At 38.5% G+C, this 25,301-nt stretch overlaps 2 protein-coding genes across 8 annotated transcripts in view; one reads left to right on the plus strand and one right to left on the minus strand.

Annotated features, from left to right (window-relative positions):
• The window catches only part of INTS7 (integrator complex subunit 7), an 85,174-nt gene extending 63,145 nt beyond the window's left edge, over positions 1 to 22,029 (minus strand). Inside the window, exons 1-4 of one of the 2 annotated variants that reach the window (XM_049112081.1) lie at positions 21,783 to 22,029; positions 9,347 to 9,476; positions 6,685 to 6,831; positions 125 to 262 (exon numbers count right to left, since the gene is read on the minus strand). In XM_049112081.1, coding sequence (XP_048968038.1) covers positions 125 to 262; positions 6,685 to 6,831; positions 9,347 to 9,476; positions 21,783 to 21,876 — 509 coding nt within the window. In that variant the 5' untranslated portion in view covers positions 21,877 to 22,029. The remainder of the gene's footprint in view (positions 1 to 124; positions 263 to 6,684; positions 6,832 to 9,346; positions 9,477 to 21,782) is intronic. The other variant, XM_025429860.3, reaches the window with a different exon arrangement.
• Positions 22,030 to 22,172: 143 nt separating this feature from the next.
• DTL (denticleless E3 ubiquitin protein ligase homolog) overlaps positions 22,173 to 25,301 on the plus strand; it is a 75,697-nt gene continuing 72,568 nt past the window's right edge. For 5 of the 6 annotated variants that reach the window (XR_007411807.1, XR_007411808.1, XR_007411806.1 and 2 more), the window contains exon 1: positions 22,173 to 22,383. Coding sequence is in view for 3 of the 6 variants with exons in the window: in XM_049112082.1 (XP_048968039.1) it covers positions 22,332 to 22,383 (52 nt within the window). In the remaining 3 variants the exon portion in view is untranslated. The remainder of the gene's footprint in view (positions 22,384 to 25,301) is intronic. The other variant, XM_025429862.3, reaches the window with a different exon arrangement.

Genomic DNA, 25,301 nt, shown 5'->3' on the forward strand with positions numbered 1-25,301 from the left:
TTTTTTCCCCCAACATGATGTAAATCCTCCTGGAAAATACACCTTACCACTTACATTTTTCATTTAGTGTTTATGTATATTGATTATTTATTCCTTCAAAACCTTTTCTTTAGCCAATGCTTACTTTGACTGTGCAGAGAAGTTTGCAGCAGCAAAAACGGCAGCTTCGACTTCTACATTATCATGTGAGTCCAGACTCTGACGAATACTATGATGAGCATTCTTCCTCTCAGGAATTATTGATGCCAGACTTCCCAACATCCTACAGAGACAGAGACCCCAAGAAGAACAGAAATACAATAAGCTAAAAATCAAGAGAGGAAGAAGCAAGGCAAAGCTAGATCACACAATTAAAATCTGTAGGCAATCCTTTAAATCTCAGGTTAGTAAAGCATCAACTTTAGGAATCAAGCAGTGACTCAAATTCTAAACACTTTTCTACACTCTGATATGTCAGAAAAATTAACATGGCTTATCTAACATAAGCAAAATTCTAAATTATCATCCTGAAGTACCTCCCAGGTACCAAATAGAGCCCAGAAACTTCTGAATTATTAAAGCATCAAAATATCAATTTTCCAATGTTAAGTCTGTTTTGGCAAAACAACATTTTTGCTATTATGCAAATCCACAAAGTAAAAAAAAGACTTCAGTGAATATGGATACCATGATTTTTAAATTGGTCTTTAACATCAAGAGAACAGAGGTAGAGGTAACAGTGCTCATCTCAGAATCTGCAAGGACGAGGAAGCATCTGGGAAAACACAGTCTACTTTATAATAAATTATAAATTTGGAAAAGGGAAAAAATCTATTGTTTGTAACACAAACTACACAAGATAAAGCTTAAAAGATGTTTCAGCAAAAAGGCATGGATTTTTGAGGGCTACAAAACACTGTGATAGACAAAATAGAATTCCTACAGTGACAGGTTTTCTCAAAGTCGTCCTAAGTAACCTTCCAACTTGACATGTTACCACCTATCTTATGGAGATTTGATAGGACATAAGTATTAGAGTTTATACAAAAAAAAATTTTTAAATGGATTAAAAATGTAATTTGTATTCAATTTGAAAATAAGGTTTTGAAATTACGTTATTTTTCAAAAGAAATAAACAGCTTGTAAGATATTATTTCATATAAGAAAAGATTAGGTTAGGCTAATAACATTTTTTTAAACCTTTTTTTTTTTTTTTAAAGATTTTTATTTTATTCATGAGACACACACACAGAGGGAGAAAGAGCGGCAGAGACACAGGCAGAGGGAGAAGCAGGCTCTATGCAAGGAGCCTGACGTGGGACTCGATCCCGGGTCTCCAGGATCAGGCCCTGGACAGAAGGTGGCACTAAACCGCTGAGCCACCCGGGATGCCCTAATATCAACATTTTTGATGTTTGTTAGTACTTAAATATAAAAGGGCGCAAAAAGCATAATCTCATTAGTCACTACTTTCTGAAAATATTTCTGGTAATATTATAAATTATTTGTAGCACTACATTTCAGAGACTATGAATACCTCCCAGCTTTTTCTTCTTCCATTTGTTTTAATTGACAAGTCTAAAGTAACGGGTAAAAAAAAGAAAACATCTTTAAAGTATCATCTCTTCTTGTCCTTTCCCTTATGTTTAAATCGTCCTGACTCTATAAACTCCTGAGCATTTGAGAGACATCACTTTCTGTTTTCTTTCATGTATTTAACCTTATACATTTTTCCAGAAAGCAAGTTCCTTGAGATCAGAGTTTCCACTTGAATCTATCTTCCTAAAAACACAACAAACTTTCTATTCAATGGGTACTCAGAGTACTTAATGTACTTGATCTATCATTTATCAGCCCCATCTTTCCTTTGTAAACTTTTTCTCTTTAACAGACTCGTTTTTCATCGCGCTATAATGCTCCTCAGTGAAAAATCATGTTGCTCTAAGACACTGAGATCCTTTTTGTATCACATCTTTTTCTTTATAAAAAAAAGTACTATAGCCAAGTATTCCACGATGGAAGGAACGAATTTATAATCACTTACATGTTTCATATCTTTTCAAAGACGGATTTTAATAGCCAAGTTCTTTACATTTCTATGGTGATCAACAATTTTTTCTTTTTTGCACATGTTGCATTTTACCATATAGGAAATAAGTGAATCCATTAGAGCAGGTATCACTTTTTTGTTTTACATCACAGAAAGTGATTTATGAAATGTCAACTTATCAGAATGTGAGTTGGGACCATCCTCCCTACACATACAGCCAAACTTTTCTTCAGTTGAGCAGGTCATTGCTTCTCAAATGGTATTTCAAAGAGTTGACATCTTTTTTTTTTTTTAATTACAAAAGCACTTACAGTATTTTTCCCTTTTAAAAGGAGATTATTTTGAAGACCTCATAGTATAAACTAAAAGCACATGTATGGTGGTTAGTGGCTATCAGATAACACACTCACAACACTTACCCTAGTTGGGAACTATCTTTATTCTGAGGCATACATTATTTTAGTTTGAAACAGAAAATATAAGAAACAATAATGTTGAGATATAACCTAACAAAGAGCATAAAAATGGTAGTAATTTTGTTCATGGCTTTCAGGCCCTGAAAGAAATTTCTGTCTATTTTAAAATATGATTTAAAAAGCATATATCTGACAAAGGATTAGTATTCAGAATATATCAAGAAATCCTACAATTTTGTAATAAAAAATAAGTAACAATAAAATCTAAACAATTTAATGAAAGAAAACGGGCAATTTGAATGGATCTTCTCAGAAAGAGATAGAACTGTCATCAAAAGGTACATGAGAAAGTGATCATCACCATCAAGGAAATGCAAATCAAAACCACTATATATCCCACCAGAATGGCTAAAATGAAGACTGACGACGACACCAAAGATTGGCAAAAGTATGAAGCAACCAGAGCTCACCACTATTGGTCAGAATATAAAATGGTTAAAACCACTTTGGAAAAAGGCCTGGCAGTTTCCTATAAAATTAAATATATGCCTACCCTATGATTCAGCAATTTCACTCCTAGGTATATATTTGTCAGAAAGGGAAGCGTGTTCACAAGTCTTGTACCAGAAGGTTCACAGCAGCTTTATTTATAATAGCCCGAAACTGGAAACAGCATAGGTATTCATCAGTAAGAGAACAGATAAACTCACAGTCACACAATGGAAAAGTACTCAGCAATAAAAAGAGCAAATTTCTAACATATAAAATGGATTCATCTCAAAAAGACACAAAAGGATACCCATTGTATAAGCTCACTTATACGAAGTTTGAAAATTTACAGAAATTTGATATAATGGGGAAAAAAATCAGAAGAGCAGTGGCCTCTGGGGAGGTAGATAAAGGAACTGAATAGAAAGGAGCATAAGGGAATATTCTGAAGTTCCAAATCTTGATAGTGGTTGGAGTAATTTGAATCACCTGTCAGTACTCAATTAACTGACACTAAAGAATCAGGTAACTCTGGAGCATCCGGGTAGCTCCATCGGTGGAGTGCCTGACTCCTGGTTTAGGTTCAGGTCATGATCTCATGCGTGATGGGATCCAGCCAGGCACTGGGCTCTGTGCTACATGGGGAGCCTGCCTGAGATTCTCTCCCTCCATCCCTACCCTCTTGTGCATGTGTGTGCTTGTGCGCATTCTCTCTTTCTCAAATAAATAAATCCATAAATCTTAAAACAAAAAGAACCAGATAACCCTGTAAACAAACTGAACTCTAGCAAATGATATATATGCTAAAGTATCCAGCGGGAAGTGCACAATTGTAATTTACTATGAAATGCATTAGAAAAAAATTTCTGCTCTAGTGTTAAAATTTATAATGTTATTAAAAAAAAGGAAACTGCATTTTAATATATTTAGCTCCAAGTTAAATGTGTGATTTAAAAATTTTTATTGACAAATCACACTTTTTCTTACATAATTAAGGTAGTAAATGACACGGTGCTTATTACTTTTTTAATGGCAAAATTAGTTTTTATACTTTAAAAGATCATATTTTTACTTTATAATGCAATATTAAATAATACACTAAATTTAAAAAATACTTTAAGTCATTTCTTGTATCATGAAAAAACTATGAAATAATGGAAAAAAATTTTTTAAAGATTTTATTTATTTGAGAAAAAGCGTGAGGAGGGGAGGGAGAACAGACTCTCCACTAAACAGGGAGCCTGATGTGGGCGCTTGATCCCAGGACTCTGGGAACATGATCTGAGCCAAATGCAGATGCTTAACTTACTGAAGCACCCAGGCATTCATGAAAAAAAATTTTAAGGCAATTCAAAAATGTTCTATTTTTGTGAGAAAGGTTTGATACTCTCATATTGTGTTGATTCTAGAATTTTTGTTTTGTGTTGTTATAAATATACCTTTTTTTTTGGTATTTGATATTTATTTTATAATTCTGCAAACTTTACAAAATGATCTGATTACCTCTTATTCCTGATCTTCAAGCTTTTTCCTCTTCTTAAAGTAACTACTCCAAGAATGTTTTTATTTGGCAAAATCATATAAAGCCTTGCCTATATAAGGATCTTATTAATGTACTACATTTTATGTATTCATTCATTCATTATTCACTTATTTCTAAGATTTTATTTTTAAGTAATCTCTACACCAACATGGGGCTTGAACTTACAACCTCAAGATCAAGAATAGCATGCTCCCTGGACTGAGTCAGCGAGGCACCCCTATACTGTGTTTTAAATGGCAACTGGACTTCTTAACATTCTTAGCTTATATATATATTTTTAAAGACTTTATTTCTTTATCAGAGAGATAGAGATAGGGTACAAGCTGGGGGATGAGGTAAAGGGAAAATAAGCAGACTGCCTGCTGAGCAGAGAGCCCAATTTGGGGATGGATCACAGGACCCTGAGATCATGACCTAAGCTGAAGTCAGATGCCTAACCAACTTAGCCACCCAGGCACCTGAACTCAAATTTCTTTTAATGTTTTTTGCATTAAGTGTTAATGTCAAAAAATATAATTTCAAACTGATTTTTTCCTTTATTTATTAAAGATTTTATTTATTTATTCACAAGAAACACAAGAGAGAGAGAGGCAGAGACACAGACAGAGGGAGAAGCAGGTCTTCACAGGGAGCCTGATATGGGACTTGATCCCAGAACCTGGGATCATGCCCTGAGCCAAAGGCAGACGCTCAACCACTGAGCCACCGAGGTGTCCCTTTTTTTTTTTAAGATTTTATTTTGATGTTTTTCCTTTAAAGTGATCTTTCTAAATAATAAATAAATAAATAAGATAAATAAAATAAAATAAATCTTTCTGGAAGTTTTCTAGAAATCTCTGGCTTTATTGATAGCAACAGTTCTTCAATGAAGAATTGTGGCAAAGCCACATTTGGAAAGAACAAGCATGCAAAATTAATGGAATATTCAAATATTAATCTATTTCTTCTCAAAATATTCAAAGTAGTTCTAAATCAGTTATAAAATCATTTCACCAGTTAAATTCTATTATTTTTTAAAAATTATCTTATGATAAAAAAAAATAACTCATGCTTGTGGAAAATAATTCAGACATTGCAAAACTACTCAGAAAAGTCTCTTATAATCTATAGCCCAATTACCTCTACCAAAAATAATCGTTGTTAACAGTATCTATTCCTCCAGATATTAAAACTTAGAGAAGTGACATCCTAGACTTCATGGTTTAAAAGAGGGCTCATTCCTGAACAAAAATAAGTCAGATATGAGCCCTATAATTTAGGAAAAGTGAATTCCAAAAGTCTAAAAATTGCACATACATTCCATAGACAGTAGACCTAAGAAGGGAATATATTCAAGCTGGATATAAGGCTTACAATACGAAATTCTGACAAAATTAAAAAAACAAAACAAAACTGGGGGGCACGGCACTTGGTGACTCAGTCGGTTGAGTAGAGCCTGCTTGAGATTCTCTCTCTCCCTCCACTTCTGCTCCCCTCAGCCCCTGCCAATCCCTCTCTCAAATAAAATCTTTAAAAAGAAATTTTTTTTTTTAGATGCCAAGAAAGAAAAGAAAAGGCTGATGAAACTACAGTGGTTCTATCTGGCATTCTCCAAGGAGTTCCTTTTTTTTTTTTTTTTTTTTAAACTTTTATTTATTTATGATAGGCACACAGTGAGAGAGAGAGAGAGGCAGAGACACAGGCAGAGGGAGAAGCAGGCTCCATGCACCGGGAGCCCGACGTGGGATTCGATCCCGGGTCTCCAGGACCGCGCCCTGGGCCAAAGGCAGGCGCCAAACCGCTGCGCCACCCAGGGATCCCCTCTCCAAGGAGTTCCAATAAAAATTATTACATATAAAAATGAGCACATAACCAAGGGTGAATACAAAAACTGACATGAAACAGAACAAGGTCAGGAAGGTAAGAGTTCAAAATGAGCTGAGGCTAAGCTAGACTCAGACCCCAGTTATCTGATCAGAAAACCAACCTATGAGAAGGAATCTTTCAAACACAAGTTAAGCAGTAATTCACAACCAGAACAGTACCATAGGTGGTAACAGAAAAGCATGTACACATAGGGATAGTTACCCTATTTCTGCCTGGGATCTTGGCTGTAAAAACAAATCCTTAACATTCACACTGAAAAAAGGAAACATATTGCCTTTTTTTGATTATATAATTGCAATTCAAACAATCTTGTGGTGATTCATGATAGCAACAGAGTATACCGGAGTGTGATGGCTCTTGCAACAGGATCATTACTATGAATCACAGAGAAAATTCTCTTCACAAATTCATCCACATTTAGAATCTTCTCCAAATGCTTCTCGCTTTGTTGAGTAACTTTAAGAACACACAGCCTCAGGAAATTGTTTCTATGAAGAACCAGAGATAAAGCAAATTAGACTTTAGGAAAGTAATATTTAATTAAGAACCAAAGCCACACTAATGATATTAAATTTTAGCAACAGGACAATGTTTTTCAATCTTATTACTTGCCTCATTAAAAAGGCTGAAGCCTACACTTTGATTTTTGCTGTTGTTGTTTTTTATCTAGGAATACCAGGCTGGTTTAATATTGAAAAATTAAGCAATGCTTAATTGCAAATTTATAATATTAACAGGCTAATCAGTTACATGATCATATCAATCAATGCAGAAAAAGCAAGGAAAAAATTCAGTAACCCAACCATGATAAAACTAATCAAACTAGGGAATAGAAGAAAACTTCTTTAACTTGATAAGGAATATAGACCAAAAGCCAAGAACTAACATTATATTTAAGTTGCTGGAATACTGAATGCTTTCCTCAGAATTCTGGGGAAAAGGCAAATATGCCAGCACTCATTATTCTTATACAATATAGGGCTGGAACCTCAAGCTAGTGCAGTAGTAAGAAAAGGAAATAAAAGGCACACAGACCAAAAAGGAAGAAAATCTGCCCTGATTTGCAGATGACACAACTGTGGGCATGGTTGGTATATTTGATTGCTTCACTACACTAGAAGAGGGATTCTCAAGTTTTTGCTTTTGCATTTGTTATTATACCTGGAATGCCAAAACAAAACAAAACATAAGGAATCCTTTTCAAATGTTTGATGTTCTCCCTAAAAATAATTTTCTCATGCCGTGCATACTGTTTATCCAGGTATGTCTCAAACGTATTATGTACAATAAACACAAATGTTCAAACTGTCAGATAGGTAATATATCATAGCTTTTGGAAACCAACTGCCAAGACTGGGATGTTGGCTTTGTCTCTCATTAACTATACTTTATCACTGTGGACAAGTTCAACTTAACTTCTCTGTTCTATTTCATTTCCTCAATTATATAGTGCTGACCTACAGTACTTACCACAAATGAAAACATGTACAAATGAGAATAGGAACTGATGTATAGAAAGAGGTCAGTAAATGTTAGTTATTTATATTACTGCAGATGTGTAAAATAAATGTCTCCATTTCCCCTTCATGTCTTCTTCTAATCAAAGAATACTGACATTACTCACAAAAATTTAATATGTTTAAGGATTTTCGTCAAAGAGCAGGATTATATATAAAACAAAAATTAAGAAAGCAAACAAGCAAGATATGCAGTAAAGGAAATGAGTTTATATGGCAAAATATTCAACCACACAAGTTATTTATAAAATGCTAGTTAAAACAGCAATGAATTACCATTTTATAACTAACAAATCAGAAGTAATAAAACTAACAGTGCTGACTAGGTTGTGGTCATGAGGTATGCAATCTTGGTGAAAGTGTGAACTGATAGAACTGCTTGGCAAACAATTTGTAATTCATTTCAAAGGAAATAAAAAACTCATGTCTGTTGTATGGGATATTAGACTTCTCATAACTCAGCATTTACAGTTCTGTCTCTCTCTCCTTCTATAGTGGATGGAACTAATTCCAGATTCAATCCTTTCCAAGAGGTCCCATCGTATCATTACCTGGATATTATCTGATATCCTCAGACACGTATGAGAAGGAAGGATGAGAAATGTGAAAGCCAAAGCCAGGAACTCTAAGCATGTATCAGGGAAAGGATAACATAAAGGAACTAAGACTCAAGTACCAAGAAGGGATATGGAGCTGAGATAACATACTCAAGACCAGAGAAATTCAGGTGAGAGCTTTCAAGATCTAAAGTTTGGAGACACTGCTCTACTGATGTATTTAGAGAAAACAGGAGCTACATGTAGGATTCATATGGTGTTTGGTAGTGTGAAGCCTACACTTAAGATTACTAAGCATAAGCAGTTGGCAATGCCTGCAGCCCTGCTGCAAGACACCAAAATGGCAGTGATAGGAAGAGAAGCCCTAGGGATGAATTAAATCTCCTCAATCATATTGTGACCAAGACCAGGAGGCCAGATGGTCTTCCTCTTCTCTCAAGCTAATGCTACACATTTCTTCTCCCTCAAGTCTGACTCTGTGTGTATAAACACACAAGTGCATGCAGGAGAGGGACTAGCAGGGAGGAAAAAACCCCAAAAGGTATTTATCCAGGGCTTCCATGTTTCAGACACTTCCCAGTAACATGTAATCTTGTGTTGTAAGTTATTAAATCAGGAACTTTTCAAAAACAATCTGTGCAAACCACAGATACTTCCAAAATAGCAATAATATACATATATAAAGATTGCCTTAATTTGATTTATCCTGTTCCCCAAAGAAATACGTACTCTCTGACTTGTAAGTTCATTTCTGCTTAAAATGCCATTACATTTCATAACAAAAGTGTTGTAAACTGCCATGTACATCCACTAAAATGGCCACTAACCATGTGTTAAGTCCCAAAAGGCAAAAACAATAAAGACCACAACATTAAAGAAAGAAATCTGAACAAAGTACTTTAGGACACTGAGGATTTACAAAGACTTACCCAACTCTGAAAACATCTGCTAACTTTAGGAATGCAGAATTGATGAGAATAGGGAATGGATATTTCTGAAAGAGTCTGGGAAAGCGAACGACTGCTTCACACTGTTCACCAAGTTTGCCAGATCTTAGACCTATGAAAGGCATGGAAATGAAAGAACAGCTTACAAACCTGTAGCTACAAGGCAAAAATAGCAAATACCAACACAGCACTACACAGTAAAATTATTTCTGCAGTAAAATAAGATTCATTCACAATTAGGTAAGGTACCACCATACCTTATGATCTTTTTAAAAATAAAAAGAGCCTATAAAATAGTAATTTGGTAAGCTCCCACTTTAATATAAAATAATGAAAAGGAGACAAGTCTTTTTCAAAGGTTGAGTATCTTAAAGAATATTTGGGACTATAAAATAAATCTCAGCAAATTTAAAAGAACTAAAACCATACTTTGTTATGTTCTCTGACCATAATGGAATTAAATTAGAAACTGCTAAGAGAGGGACACCTGGGTGGCTCAGCAGTTGAGCGTTTGCCTTTGCCTCAGAGCATGATCCCACTCCAGGGATCAAGTCCCACATCAGGCTCCCTGTGAGGAGCCTGCTTTTCCTTCTGCCTGTGTCTCTGCCTCTCTCTGTGTCTCTCATGAATAAATAAATAAAATCTTAAGAAAAAAAAAAGAAACTGTTAAGAGAAAAATATCTAGAAAATTCCCAGATATTTGGAAATTAAACGACTTATAAACAAGCCACAGGTGAAAAGAAAATTAGAAAAATCTCTTGAACTGAATGAAAATGAAAACACAATCTGTGAGATACAGCCAATGTAGTTCTTTAAGAAACATTTATAACATCAAATGCTTTTTTTAAAAAAAGATTTTATTTATTTATTCATGAGAGACAGAGAGAAAGGCAGAGACATAGGCTAAAGGAGAACCAGGCTCCCCATGGGGAGTCCAATGCGGGACTTGATCCCAGGATCCCAGAATCACGCTCTGAGCTGAAGGCAGATGCTCAACCACTGAGCCACCCAGGCACCCCAACATCAAATGCTTTATATTAGAAAGAAGAAAGGTCTCGGGGATCCCTGGGTGGCTCAGCGGTTTGGCACCTGCCCTTGGCCCAGGACGCGCGCGATCCTGGAGTCCCGGGATCAAGTCCCGCGTTGGGCTCCTGGCATGGAGCCTGCTTCTCCCTCTGCCTGTGTCTCTGCCTCTCTCCCTCTCTCTCTCTTTCTGTGTCTATCATGAATAAATAAATAAATAAATCTTTAAAAAAAAAAAAGAAGAAAGGTCTCAAGTCAATGACCTAAAAAATGGGCTAAGATAACTGGATGGGGAAAGGATACTCTTAACAAGTTATTCTGGAACAAGTGGAAATCAATAAACAAAAATAAATAAATAAAACCTCGATCCTTAATTTGCACTATACACAAAAATTTAACTCAAAAGGAACCACAGACCTAAACATAAAAGCTAAAATTAGAAAGTATATAAAGAAAATACAGGGGATCCCTGGGTGGCTCGGCGGTTTGGCACCTGCCTTTGGCTCAGGGTGTGATCCTGGAGTCCTGGGATCAAGTACCACATCGGGCTCCCTGCATGGAGCCTGCTTCTCTCTCTGCCTGTGTTTCTGCCTCTTTCCCTCTCTCTCTCTGTCTTTCATGAATAAATAAATAAAGTCTTAAAAAAAAAAAAAGAAAGAAAATACAGAGGAATCTTTATGAGCTTGGGTTAAGTATTCTTAGAAAAAAAAACACAAACAGCACAAATCATAAAATAAAAAAGGGATAAAATAAACTCCATCAACATTAAAAACTTCTGCATTTTCAAAGATACTGTTAAGAGAAAGAAAAAACAAGTCAGACACCAGAAGAAAATATCTGGACAATGTGGAGGCCACTTTTAAGCCACAGGCTTGAGCAATGGAAACTGAGTAAGGTAAAAGGGCCCACAGCGACCACTGAGCTGCACACAGGTCCATTAGGTAACCCATCTCAAAATATCCATAAGCCCTAGCTGACCAAAGGGCTACTTAACGACCAGGCACAGGTACCAAAAAGGAAAATCCCATAGTTCCCATGCCTCCTCAATACCCCCCATACCCTACCCCACCTCCTCAGTCTCCTTTGCTGTCCTGCCATGCTGCTCTCTTGCAGTGTATTCAATAAACGACTATCTCTTTTGTTCTACTTTGGGTGAATTCATCAGCAGCACCTCCAGCCTCTACCCCATAGGGTTGGCTCCACGGACAACATCTCCTTATGTCTCAATAAGATGACAACCTGATTTTTTTAATGGGCCAGATTTGAAGAGAAATTTCATTAAAGAAGAAATATCAATGGCAAATTCATGCAAGTTAACAGATGTTCAGTACTGTTGGCCATCAAGGAAATGTCAATTAAAAACCACACGAAGACATCACTACATAGATACTAAAATAGCAAAAAAAAATTTCTTTTAAAGATTTTATTTATTTATTCATGACACACAGAGAGAGGCAGAGACAGACAGAGACACAGGCATGCGGCACTCAATCCCAGAACCCTGGGATCATTACCTGAGCCAAAGGCAGACGCTCCACTAATGAGTCACCCAGGCGTCCCATGGAATGGCAAAAAATTTTAAGACTGACAATACCAAGTGCTAATGAGGATATGGAGCAACTGTGAGTCTCATATATTACTGATAGGAAGGCAAATCTATACCATTCTTCGGTAAACAGTCTGGCTGTGTTTATAAAGATAATCATATACTTACTATATATAAGTATAGCAATACTACTTCTAAATATTTATCTAAGTGAATTGAGAACATATGTCCATAACAAAGATCTCTATTCAAATGCTCACAGTAGTGTTATTCATAATAGCCCCAACTGGAAAAAATGTCCCCCAACTGGTGAATGAATAAACAAATTGTGGTATATCCATACAATGGATTATCACTCAGCAATAAAAAGGAAACAGTTGCTAATTCATGCAACAAGAATAAATCTCAAAATCACTAGGTAAGTAAAAGAAGTCAGACCCCCCAAAATACTATAATACTGTATGACTATTTTATAAGACATTTGAGAAAAGCAAAACTTTGAGACAGAGAAGAGATCCCTGGTTATCAGGAGCTAGAGAGAGAAAATTACAAAGTACAGCGTTAGTTTTTGGAGTGAAGGAAATATTCTATGTCTTGACTTGTGGTAGCGATTTCATGACTGCATCCATTTGGTGAGTATTACTATACATAAATTATACCTCAATAAATCTGATTAAAAAAAAAAAACAACCAAAAGGTAATGTTCAATCCCTAAAAAATACTCATTTAGAAATGAATATCTTGATATGGTATTAAAAATAACACCTTCAAATATTTTCTTTTGGTATTTTAGCATTTCTAAAATGCTAATTTTATCTATATTTATACAAGAATAAGTACCCTAGGATATCTCTGTTCAATAAACTCGGCTCACTGTTAAAAAATGACAAAGTAAGTATCAGTCTGAGGACTCTACTGATTGTCAGTATGTTTCAATATAAAAGCCAACCACGGGGGATCCCTGGGTGGCTCAGCGGTTTAGCGCCTGCCTTTGGCCCAGGGCGCAATCCTGGGATCGCGGGATCGAGTCCCACATCAGGCTCCCAGCATGGAGCTTGCTTCTCCCTCCTCCTGTGTCTCTGCCACTCTCTCTCTCTCTCTATCATAAATAAATAAATAAATCTTTAAAAAAAATAAATAAAAGCCAACCACAAGTAAATCTGCACAAACAACTTCTACAACTTACTAACGGTTTGAGTTCTATAAATGCACTCATTTTGGTTATCTGGTACTTGGAATATATTTCCTCATAGAAAAAAAAAAAAAAAAAAAGGCACCATCAGCACTCATGTTCCAGAATCCAATAACCACTTATCATAAAAGTTCCTATGGGAAAATTAATTCAAAATTACTTCAAGTTTGTAATTGAGATATCTAGAACATATCCCTTCTTTGCCTGCTCCCTTCTTTCCCTATCCTCCAACCTCCACACATGGAAGAACTGCCACTAAAACTCTTGGAGTCATCTTCCAGCCACACACAGTGCCAATGGAAATGCTCTAGGTAACTGGCAGTAGTTCATATACCCTTAAAAGCTTTTCTAAAGGCCTAACTTGACAAAGGGGTCAAGAGACACATATGGGGCATAAGGACAAACGGGAAGGGGAGAAGAGGAAGGGCCAAGTCTGAGGATGAAGGTGAGAGGACAGAGAAGGAACCAATGTGTTCATCTATGTGTGCTGCAGGAATCTGTTCCGACAATTCAAGTAACTTGGACTTTTTCCCTCCTCTTTTTTCTGCCAATAGTTGAGTGACGCAAAAGGGAGTAAAGTTCTGTTTGTAATGAATTAATCTTGGTTGGGATGGAAAAGGTAAAGTAGGAGACAGCCCATGTAGAGGATAGAATACGATGTTTTACTTTCCCTTAAAAAACAGAACCACAGACAGCATCCATTTGTTTAAATATGATTTAAAATCTACCGATAATTTTGAATCTGGCCAGAGAAATGTTTTGATTTCTCTAATACTGTCAAATTTTACTTCCTTAAAATAAAATAGACCCTCATCCTTGTAACAGGGCCAGTCAGAACAAGTAAGTTTAAAGAATAGTAAATTTCTTATTTTCTGATGTAAGAGCTTTAGGAGAAAGGAAATAAGGAAGGCTGGCTCCGAGAGTCTCAAGCTAAGGTTCAAGTGAAGAGAGAAATGCATTAAGATTTAGGATTTAACAATAATCCTAAAAAAAAAAAACAAAAAAACAACAAAAAAAAAAAACAATCATCCTAGGCTGGGGCAGTATGGTACCCATCTTGCTTGCTCTGGGCCAATTTAAATTCCAGAATAAACCAAGCACCTGAAAACAGGTACTCAGCACAATCAGATCTTGTTCCAAGAGGGACTATTTACTTTACTTCTGTTGCTAGTTACAACCAACCTAAGGAAGAATGCCCTGATCATAAAATCAATGATTGGGAGAATGTTAGTGTAAAACAAGATTAAGGTGGAGGGATGTGATTTCTGTTTCTACCCCTTTCTTTGTATTCTCCCACCAAAGAAACAGAGCTCTCTTTCTTTTCCATGCCTGGAATTAAACAGTGCTTAATTCAGCTGCAACATGCAGGTAGACTGGGAGAACTAAAACAGGTTGTCTGTCAATTGCTTATTCATTCAAACTTCACTTGGCTGCAGTGAAATTCATTATTCTAGACTTATTTAGCACTTAACATTTGCAGATCATTTTGTGAGGCTAGTGGTTCAACATCAGAAACATTTGTAAAACTTTTCAAAAAGACCTGTCCCAGAGTTCTACTCCAAACCTACCAAATCTGAGGTTGGGGCCCAGGTATCTGTTTAGCTACTTTGAGAAGGTAGGAATTTAGATCCTCAAGCTATCCTCCACCACTTCCATCTTAGTTAACTGCCCTGCCTATACTGGAGTTAGAAAACTAGTTAAGTTGCTGAATCTAACCCTCAGAAAAATTTTATCTGATAGGTAATATTTTTTTAAGGTTTTGAATTCATTGTCAAATTTTTTTTTTTTAATTTTATTTATTTGAGACAGAGCAAGAGAGGGAGCACACGCGTGCACACGAGGAAGGGGTGGAGAGGCAGAGGAAGGGATAAGCAGGCTCCCCCTCTGAGCAAGGAACAGGATGTGGGACTCAATATCAGGACCCTGGGATCATGACCTGAGCCAAAGGCAGACATTTAACCGACTGAGGCACCCAGCTGCCCCTCATTGTCAAATTTTAAAAATGAAATGAGATTTCATATAAAACCCAGAATGTCTGCTTTTGAAAATTTTAAAGATCTGCAATATCACTAAGAAGGTGAGAGTCTTGACCAAAGAAACACTATAGTAGTATTGCAGGCCTGTGTTGAAGGCCCGTTTGGGTCTGATATCGTTTCTCATAATGGTCATATAGCTTACTATCTTTCTCTAGCAATTTTTGGCTGCTTTTGGGCACACATAACTAGAAGAGAATCTTGGATGAGATTTTAAAGTGCTGGTAAAGGGGCCCCTGGGTGGTTCAGGTGGTTAAGTGTCTGCTTATGGCCTAGGTCATGATCCTGGGATCAGACTTTGTCAGCCTCACTGCTCAGTGGGGAGTCTGCTTTTCCCTCTGCTCCTTGCCCTGCTTGTGCTCTCTCAAATAAATAAATAAAATCTTTATAAAAAATAAAAAATAACGTATTGGTAAGAAAGTTAATGAAGCTAATAAAATGGAGCACCTGCATTAGGCTCTCCGCAGGGAGCCTGCTTCTCTCTCTCTGCCTATGTCTCTGCCTCTCTTCTATGTCCCTCATGAATAAATAAATAAAATCTTAAAAAAAAAAAAAAAGAAAAGAACGATCAAGATAGCAGTTAGCCTCCATGATGGTGATGGTATTATGTGCTTATTCTGTGCTAAGCACTTTACATGAATTAAACTCTCACTACAATCATAGAAGTACTATTATTATCCCCCTTTTAAAGATGACACAGGCAAAGGCTGGTTACTCAACTTGCCTAAGGAACAACAGCTAATAAATGGCAGACATGGGATTCAAATCCTGGCAATCTGGCTCCAGAGCCTATGGTCCTAACCTATTATGCTAAAATACATCTTGAGCAAGTAACTAACTAGAGAACAGAGCTTAAGATTTTAAAAGGGCTATTTAAATTATGATTTTAGAGTGGTATGATTCTGAGAAAAGACAAATTCTAGGGAACTGAAGAAGAACAATATAAATGATGGTAAACTTCGGGATTGTTACCTACAGTATTCAAGTTTTCAAAACAACACACATTTCTAGGTAGCATGCTATCAGCCAGAGTTCTTAGCTCCAAGCAACACAAGCTAACAGGCTGATGAGGCACAACATGAGTTTCTTTTTTTTTTTTTTTTAATTTTTTATTTATTTATGATAGTCACACACACACACACAGAGGCAGAGACACAGGCAGAGGGAGAAGCAGGCTCCAAAACCGGGAGCCCGACGTGGGATTTGATCCCGGGTCTCCAGGATCACACCCTGGGCCAAAGGCAGGCGCCAAACCGCTGCGCCACCCAGGGATCCCACAACATGAGTTTCTTAAAAACCTAACCAACAGTTTCAAGGCCAAGCATCTCAGAACACCTAATACTACACTACCAGACTGATTAGATGAGGAGAGATCTTGTTGCTAGGAAATACCAGATGCTACAATCAGCTCTGCTGACATTCAGGAGCCTGTAGCCACTGCTGCTGCTCCTGTCCCCTAGGAGCACCGCAGCCACTGTCGCAGCCAGGGTACAGAACTGAGTATGCTCTCCAACCATGCCTCTTGCATTGCTAAATCCTGTATCTCAGAGCCCAGAGGAGGTTTGTCTGATTGGTAGGGCCAAGTTCACATCCTGCGCTCTTGCAAGGGAAGCTAGGAAGGTGAGTTTTTGCTTCCACTCTCGTGAGGCAGGATTCATTGTGTGGGTCGTTCCTCAAGCACAGGAGGAGTGATCACAAGATGCTAAGTGACCACCAACATGACTAACACACACTACAAAGAACACTGCTAACAGAAATTACCTTACAAGCACATTTTAGGAGTTTGTTATATACGTTTGCTTCAGCTAAGGAGTCAGGATGATTCAAAATGGAGCCATAACACACATATGTATCTTAAAGTGTATTCTTTAAAAATAGGGGTAAGAGCAAAAAAAAAAAAAAAAAAAAAAAAACAACAACAACACAAGTATGCACCACACATTATAAGGTAAGCTAACAACCCATAGATTAATAAATCGTTAACGGCAAGTCTCAGTAAAGTCTATTTAAAAAGCAGGAATAGAAAAAACTGAAATGATAGTCAGCTCATCTGATGACAATAAAACACCCTTCACCCAAATTTAATAAATTGTTTGTAACTGTACATGGTGGAATGTATGCAATACTGAATAATAGCATGCACACAATACTGATTTAGAATCATGAACTAATTTATGAACATTCATTTTTAGGAATTTTTAACTCATTTTGTAAGTTACAAGACAGTAGCTCTTAACCATATATAAAAATGAGTCTATGGATTTAAGTAAGAATTGAAAAAAGGCCTTGGGTTTTTGGAATAGTTCATGACCCAATCAAGTGATCACCAATCAAGAGTTGACATGTTAAGACTCTCAATTCCACATGACCTTACAGGTCCACTTCTTGTCAGACTAAATATGGTCTGGTGGTACAGATTCTCGAGAGAGAATTTGATTGACTCAGTGTGGGTCATATGTCCACTTCTGAATCAATCAGCTATGGCATGGAATTAGTCACCTGTACAGATCTCGCCGCAGAGGCCTCTCTTTTTGTAGGGAATATGGAGATACTTTTAAAGCCTATTTGTTTATCATGACATCAACTACATCTGTGCCAATATGGATTGTGTAACAGTAATCTGTGGTCTCCGAATTCATGGTCTGAGAATTCACGTTTTGAATATAAGTGAGGGGATAGCCTCTAAGGGGAGAATAAGGGAGTATAAATACTTGTCCTGATTTATATCTATCTTCAATTTCATATTTAAATTCTTCATTCAACATCCCATCAAATTTTTCATGCAGTAGTTAAGTTCAACATCTCAAGGAGCAACTCCATCTCCTGTATTTCTTCCCTTCCCACAGCCCAGCTGCAAGAAAGGTAACCACTCCCTTCCCTGTTGCTCTTTCACTTCATCCTTTCAAGGCCAACCTCACAGGAATCAGACAGGCTGAGTGAAATCATTTAAGGCAGACTCTCCTTTTCACTCAAGGTGAAGATCTTGCATAGGTTTTCCTAAATCATCGGGATACCTTCGGTCAGTTCAGACTATGCAGAAGTTATATTAGTGAGAAAGTTATACTGATTACAGTAATTTATGTGAGCTATGTCCTTTATAATGCTACATTAATTCTTATCCATATTAAGAAATGTCAGACAAATATAAGTTGTACTTGATTAGTCTCCACAGAAATTCAGCATGGTTATCAGCTTAAAACTCTAAAAAAGGGGCAGAAAGACTGCTACATAGCAGCTAGAGTGATCTCTAAAAATGTTAACCAAACCGGGTCAGTCCTGTTTAAAAACTTGTAATGTCTTCTCAATGCACTTGGCCTAAAATCCAAACTTCTTGTCCTGACCAACGAGGCCCTATTTCATGTAGCTGTTTCCTTCTTAAAGCCGTACTGTTCACTAGCATAGCCCCAAGTCTGAGTACAGTGACTAACACAATGTAGGTGATCTGTAAATATCTGCTGGATGAATGAATGGCTATCAAATGATTATTTTCTTGTATTGCTAACTACATCCCAAAGGAATAGACCTGACTCAGCTTCAAAACAGAATCCATTTATTCCTAGAGATCAGAAACAAATAGCTTGCTGCCATGCTTGCTTGAAAGGCTCAGAACCAAGTGCAACAGTTTATAAATGACATTTCCCAAGTGTGTATCTTAGGACACTAGTGCCACAGATGTTTCTTTATAATGGAGTTCAAGCGTCACATCTATACACCTAACCGCCTATTCAACACCTCCATCTGGATGACTAAGAGACACTTCAAATTTAGCAGTCCCAAACTGGTAACACTTTCATTCACTCAATAAATGGCAATACACACGTCTAGTAGATCGGACCAAAAACCTCTAGGTTTTCCTGACCTCTAATTTCCACACTCTCATCATTCATTAGCGAATCAAGTCTCTCAAATTCACTTGCCAATCCTGTTGGCTCTACCTTCAAAATATGTCCAGAATCTCAGCATTTCACACACCTTCATTGAAACCACCCTGGCCCAAGCCACTATTTTTTTCCTCTAGACTGTTACGATTGCCTCCTCACTAGTTTCCCTACTTCCATCTCTGGCCCTCCCACAGCAGCCAAACTGGTCCTTCTTAAAATTAAGTCAGACATGCCACCCGTCTGTTGAAAATCCCCCATAGTTTTCCAACTCACTTAGAATTAAAGCCAGTCTTTTCAATGGCTTGTATTACTCTACATGAACTAGCTTCTGGTTATGTTTTCATCCTCCATGGCTATCACGCTGCTCCAGAAACAGCATGCAAAACAGGTTCCAACCTCAGAGCCTTCGTACTTGCTGTTCCACTATTTGACCAGTGAGGGCTTTCTCTGACTATGCTATATAAAATAACCAACCAACCCCAACCCCACACCCAGTTTTCTCCAGCCCCCTTCATTAGTTTCATTTTTCTTTATAGAATGTATCACTATTTGTCACAATACATGCTTACTATATTTGCTTATTGCCTATTTTCTCTGTCCAAAAGATAAATTCTAGAGTCAGGGGCTTTGTTTTGTTTCTGTTCCCCTAGTACAAACCCCGAAATAAGTCAGGTGTGTGAATGTGTCTGAATGTGTTGGGGGGATGGAGGGAGGGAAGGAGGGACAGGAAGAGAGGCTATGGAGTAGGAAACAGTATTCCTTGGAATGCACTTTGGGAATTTCTGGTCAACATGTTTCAGAATTAAAAGAAAGTTACAACTTGTAGCCTTCTGACCCTATGACCTTCAGATCATAAAACAAATACTTTAACAGATAAAGCCTGAAATGACTCAATAGTTCAAATACTAAACTATATTCTAATGACACTGGCTATTTCTGTAATCTAAATTCTTCACAGTTTTAAAAGGCATATAGCATGGTGAAGTGAAAAAGAACAAAAGTATTGCCCTTATCTTGTTCAAATTATTTTTCTGAGCTTGAGACTCATCTAGGAAACACTTACCTGGGGTACTGCTGGGAGACTTGAATGTGAAGGCTTACTTAAGACTTAGGACTGACAGCTGGTATATAGTTAAATGATAGTCATCCATTTATGTCTTATAGATCTGAAATATTCCTATTTCAACTTCCAAGAAGCAAAACCTGTGTTGTTGTTTTTTCTTAGAACAATGGCAAATTTAAGGAAGTAATTCTAGATTTTCTCATTTCTCAGAACCGGATCCTAATCTCTGCTCTACAGTCTTAGTGTCATTATGAAAGGAGCCTACCTGGACCAGAATGGTGGAAAATGTCTTTAGATTTGTTGGGGTTATTAGATAACTGGACCTGCAACTCTCACTGGGGAATAAGGAAGAAATTTCCAGAATGGAAAGGAAAGGGTTATGTAGTGTTTAAAAAACACATTTAATCTTATAATTTTTTTATTTCATGGGGGACAAGCCCTACAGCTTTGGTAAAAGAAAGTCAAGTTCAACATCATTTTCTTGACAGATGGGGATGCACTAAAGATACTGTGACACAACCAAAGGAATATCTCACTGGAGTGCTGTAACATTTTTATGCTGCTCTAAAAGGAGTTGAAAGCTTTTTAAAAAGTCTGAGAAACACTTACCTAGACCTACCCACTAAAAATGTTTACAGGTTAAAAAGAAAAAAAAAAAAAAAAAAAAACGGAATCCCAAAAAAGTTGAGTGCCCAAGTCAGAGCTGGGAACTGGCTCAACGTGGACTTAAAGATCCTTCTAATCAGTAGTCCCAATCCTCAACATATAATACTGGCTATGGTTATTAATGAAGAATTTGACAAAATCTGTTTCCCCCATTCAATAAAAATCACTGAAACAAAGGCTTAATACTTGAGTTCTTTACTGTCAAATATTTGCCTTGGTCTCCCATAGCTGAACCTAAAAAGGCATATTCCTTTGGCATTTGATAAAGACTTCTCTTGCATAGTTTTATTACTTAATACTTACAACAGTGTTGCCAGCTCAATGGTACTAGACCCACTTTGCAGACAAAAACATCGAGGTTAGGTGAAGTTAGGTGACCTGTCCATGATATTAACACTGATGGCACTGGAATTCGACTCCGCCTAACTCCAAAGCTCCTTCCATTACACCAACCAGGCCTCCCATCCCTAACCCCTCCTCCCAAAGGAAAATAAAACTCGTGGAATTTACAGAAAGAGGAGCTATGCTTTTCGGATTTTTCTTGGCCGTATTTAATCTACCTAGTACCCCGTATGTAAGAGGTACAGAAATTAAAAAAAAACAAAAAAAAACCACATCGTTATAAAGTGGCTGCAAGATTACTATTCCGCGCTCTCAGTGAAGACCTGGTCTCAACTGAACGTACCTGAAAAATAATTTCACAGTTTAAATGTGGCATTAAAAAAAAAAAAATGCTTGGAAAATCGGGGGACTGTGCCCTCCAGTGGTCACATCGGGGCCCATCACTGGAGCTCACTACTAGTTCAGCTGGTGCAGAGCCAAACCAGCAACGCTGCAATTTTCCTGCAACCTCCCAGAGCAGCGAAAGCCCTGCGCTCCCCAGAAGCCTAGGTGGCCGCCCTCGCCCCCGCCCAGGGGCGCTACGCGCATGCGCCTGGCCGGCGGCTGCCACCGCCTGGTGGCGCCACTGCCCCCCACGCCCGTCTCACCCGCTCAGCCCGCTCTTTCGAATACCTTTGTCTAATTCCATAAGGGCAGAGTTAGCATCCAGCTCCTGTTCGCCATAGCCGGCATCTGCCAGGAAAGACTTAGTTGAGTTTGACGCCATGACCCGAATAGTCCCCCGACTAGCCTATTTTAAAAAGATCGCAAACTCTGCCCCAGCACCGCCATCTTCTTCCACCACCTTCTCGCGGATTTTTCCTCCGCGCTCTGTCAAGCCCTGTTACGCATGCGCCCTGGTCTCCCCGCCGTTCGCCAGCGCCTCGGCGGCCCCCCGCGCAGGCGCTCAGGGAGCTCCTCCACTCTGGGTTCCCGCGGCTCGGAGAAAAGGAGGCGGGGATTGGAGGGGGGAAGTGACTCGGAGGCGCCCGGACGCCGCCGCGGGAGCCAATCAGAGGGCGTGACGTCAGTTTGGCGGGGAGTTTGGTGGCCGGGGCTTACAGTGGCGGGAGTTGGAGGCAATAACTAGTCGTGTTGTGAGGGGCGCGAGCTACGCTTTCTGCTCATCCTGGGGGCATTTCCACGGCTTTTCTGTCCGTTGAGCCTCTTCCTCTGGCCCAGATGCTCTTTAATTCGGTGCTCCGCCAGCCCCAGTTCGGCGTCCCGAGAAATGGTGAGTAACGGCCCTAACCGCTTCTGGCCGCTGGCGGGCTTCACCTCCCCCGAGCAACGCGGCGGACCGAGGCCGACCTCTCTCTCCCCCCGCCGGAGTGAGTCCGTGTTCGCGACGGCTGCAGGAGCGAGCTGCGCTTTCTTGCCCTTGGGATGCTTTGTGATCGCAATCGGGATTTTTAAAACCGCTAAAACGTGGGCTGGCGGAGGGAGGAAGAGTCGAATGGACCTGGCCTTCCTTTAACAAGGCTTCTGTGTCTGTCGCGCCTTAAAACTGCAAAGACGCGTGCCCTCGGGGTGCATCTGGACGTGTGCGGCTCCACGGCCCTGTGCGACCGTCGGGACCTGAATTCCCCGTTTGGTTTGTTGACTCGGTGCTGCCCTGATTCATTTGTTGTAGGACTTTAGAGAGCGAGCTCGCCCTGCTGTTCGCGGTGGACGGCGAGCGAGTGTGATCCGCTATTAGGGAGCTCGTTCCAGGCAGGGAAGGACGACATCTGCTTCCAGCATGGTCAAAAAAAAAAAAAAAAAAAAAAAGGAAAGAAAAAGAAAAAAAAAGTTTCCCCCCCTGATTACTGCATGTGCATAAAAATACGAAATTCCAGAGTGAAAAATGCCCGTAACCACATCCCCCCAGAGGTGACCACGGGTAATAGATGAAAAAAATAGATTATTCCAAGTGGCTTTTTTTTTTTTTTTTGCTTGTTTGTTTCTTTTTCTTTCTTTCCCCCCCCCGCCCTCCAATGCCAAGGGGATCTGTATGGCTATTTACAGGAGTGAGATCAAAATGTTTTGTTTGCTTCTGGCTGTAACGGTATAGCTTGGGGGGATATTTCCGCGGCATGTCGGAAATCCGAGTTCCTCGCTGCCGTTCTCGAGACTCCGTAGCTTAAAACGTCGCGAGTGGGGATTTTGAGCTTCTAGGTTTGGGAGTCATGGACCTGAAAACGTTCTTGGTAAGTTTCTAAGGAGGGAAGTTAAGTATTTATTCAGAGTAAAGTTGGATAGGACGAAATCTCATTCGTTTAAAAATGGACTAGGCCTTCTTCCCCAACCCCCCACCCACCCCCACTCCCAAACCATGTGGAAAACGGAAAGAAAAGAATCTGAGAAGGGGACTTTGTATAGTAAGGCAAAGGTCTAGGGAAAGGATATTGAGAAGTAGAAGGAGTAGTCCCACAACTTCCTGCCCCCAGTCTGAACTTCATACCATCCTTACCTACTTCCCTCTTGGATAGTCTTTCTGATTGTACTCTAAATGCCCCCTCTTTTGGACTCTCCTGAGACCTTGCTTGAGTATCTTCTCTATGCTGGGTGTCTTCTCCAAGCCAGGTTGGTTAAGAGCTGCCAGAGTTTTAATTCCAGCTCCCATTCTTATCACCTGTGAGACCTGGGACGAGCTACTTATATACTGTGCCTCTATTTTGTAACATATTCTCCAGTCTCATCTGTCTACCTCCGGTCTCTCTCATTCACAAGTACTCAATTTATTGTTATGTGTCAGACATTGAAATTCATTCATTGTTCTATATTATACACTGAACCTACAGGACGGTCTTCTTTCCCCTTCCATGTTGTTGTTCCATTCTAGGCCCTCTTTTTCCCCCTCCTTCCACCTACTTACCATGGATGAGCCACAACCAGGGCTTCTTCCACTACCACTTGGCAACCTTCCATTCCCTATACTTCACATCCATTCCTGTAAAAGATGCATGCGTATCTTCACCCAGCAGGTCAGTCCCACAAACATCTCAAACTCAACTAAAAATTCAAGTACTCAAAACTGAACTCACTTTTCCCCCAAACTTGCTGTATTACCTCCTTTAGGGAGTGGTCCCATTATTTTAACTAGTCTTCCCAGCCAGAAGTCTGAGTCAATCAAAATTCCTCTGTTTTCCTCAAAATACAGAAAGCTCCCTTAAAATCTCTTGAATCTATCTTCTTTCTATTCTCACTGATTTTGCCTCGTCACTATAACTTGGATCTGTTCTACGCTTACCATTCCATTTCCCTAGGTTGGGCCCTAATAATTTCTTGTCTGTATTATAACAAGGTTCCCAAATGGCCTCTTAGTTTCCCTCTCTCCAGTTTATTCTCCACAATGCTGCCAACAAGCTTTCTAAAGTGGAAATCTGATTACTGTTCTATGTATTTTTAAGTTATTATCTAGAAGTTTTTATCATAGGTTTAAACTTACTGAAATTTTAAAATAAAAACCCTGTGTCACTTAAAATGTATCTAATAAGATATAAATACTGTAGTGATTTGATGATCACATCAATTATTTTTTTAAAATATGAACAAACTCTTTGACTGCCAGATTTTCTATGTACAGTTGAACCTTGAACAGCATAGGAGTTAGAGTCCCCAAACACCACACAGTCAAAAATCCACCTATAACTTTGACTTCCCCCAAAGCTTTACCAATAGCCTCCTGTTGACTGAAAGGAAACCTTAACAATAACATAGTTAACATATACTTCTTATGTTATACATATTGTATACTGTATTCTTACAATAAAGCTAGAGAAAAGAAAATGTTACTAAGAACATCATAACCAAAAAACATTTACAGTACTATATTTGTGGGAAAAAAATTCACATTTGTGGACTTGCACAGTTCAAACCTGTGTTTGAGGGTCAACTCTTGCTGCTTTTTCCCCTTGGTTTATTTCCACTTTATTTTTCCCACAGAATTTGTCCTGATGTAATTTGATTCTAAGCTTAAAAAGTTCTTTTATTGATCATGCTGTCATACTCCCTGAAAAAAAAAAAAAAACATACTCGATATTTTCTGTGGTCATATGACTCTGAGTTGAATTGTTATATTTATTAGTGTACAAATGATCAAAACAATATAGACTTAATTTTGATAAATGATTATGAAGCAAAAAGTGAAATTTTATTGGAGGTATATCT

The sequence above is a fragment of the Canis lupus genome, chromosome 7 (assembly GCF_003254725.2).
Source record: "Canis lupus dingo isolate Sandy chromosome 7, ASM325472v2, whole genome shotgun sequence".
Classification (NCBI taxonomy): domain Eukaryota; kingdom Metazoa; phylum Chordata; class Mammalia; order Carnivora; family Canidae; genus Canis; species Canis lupus.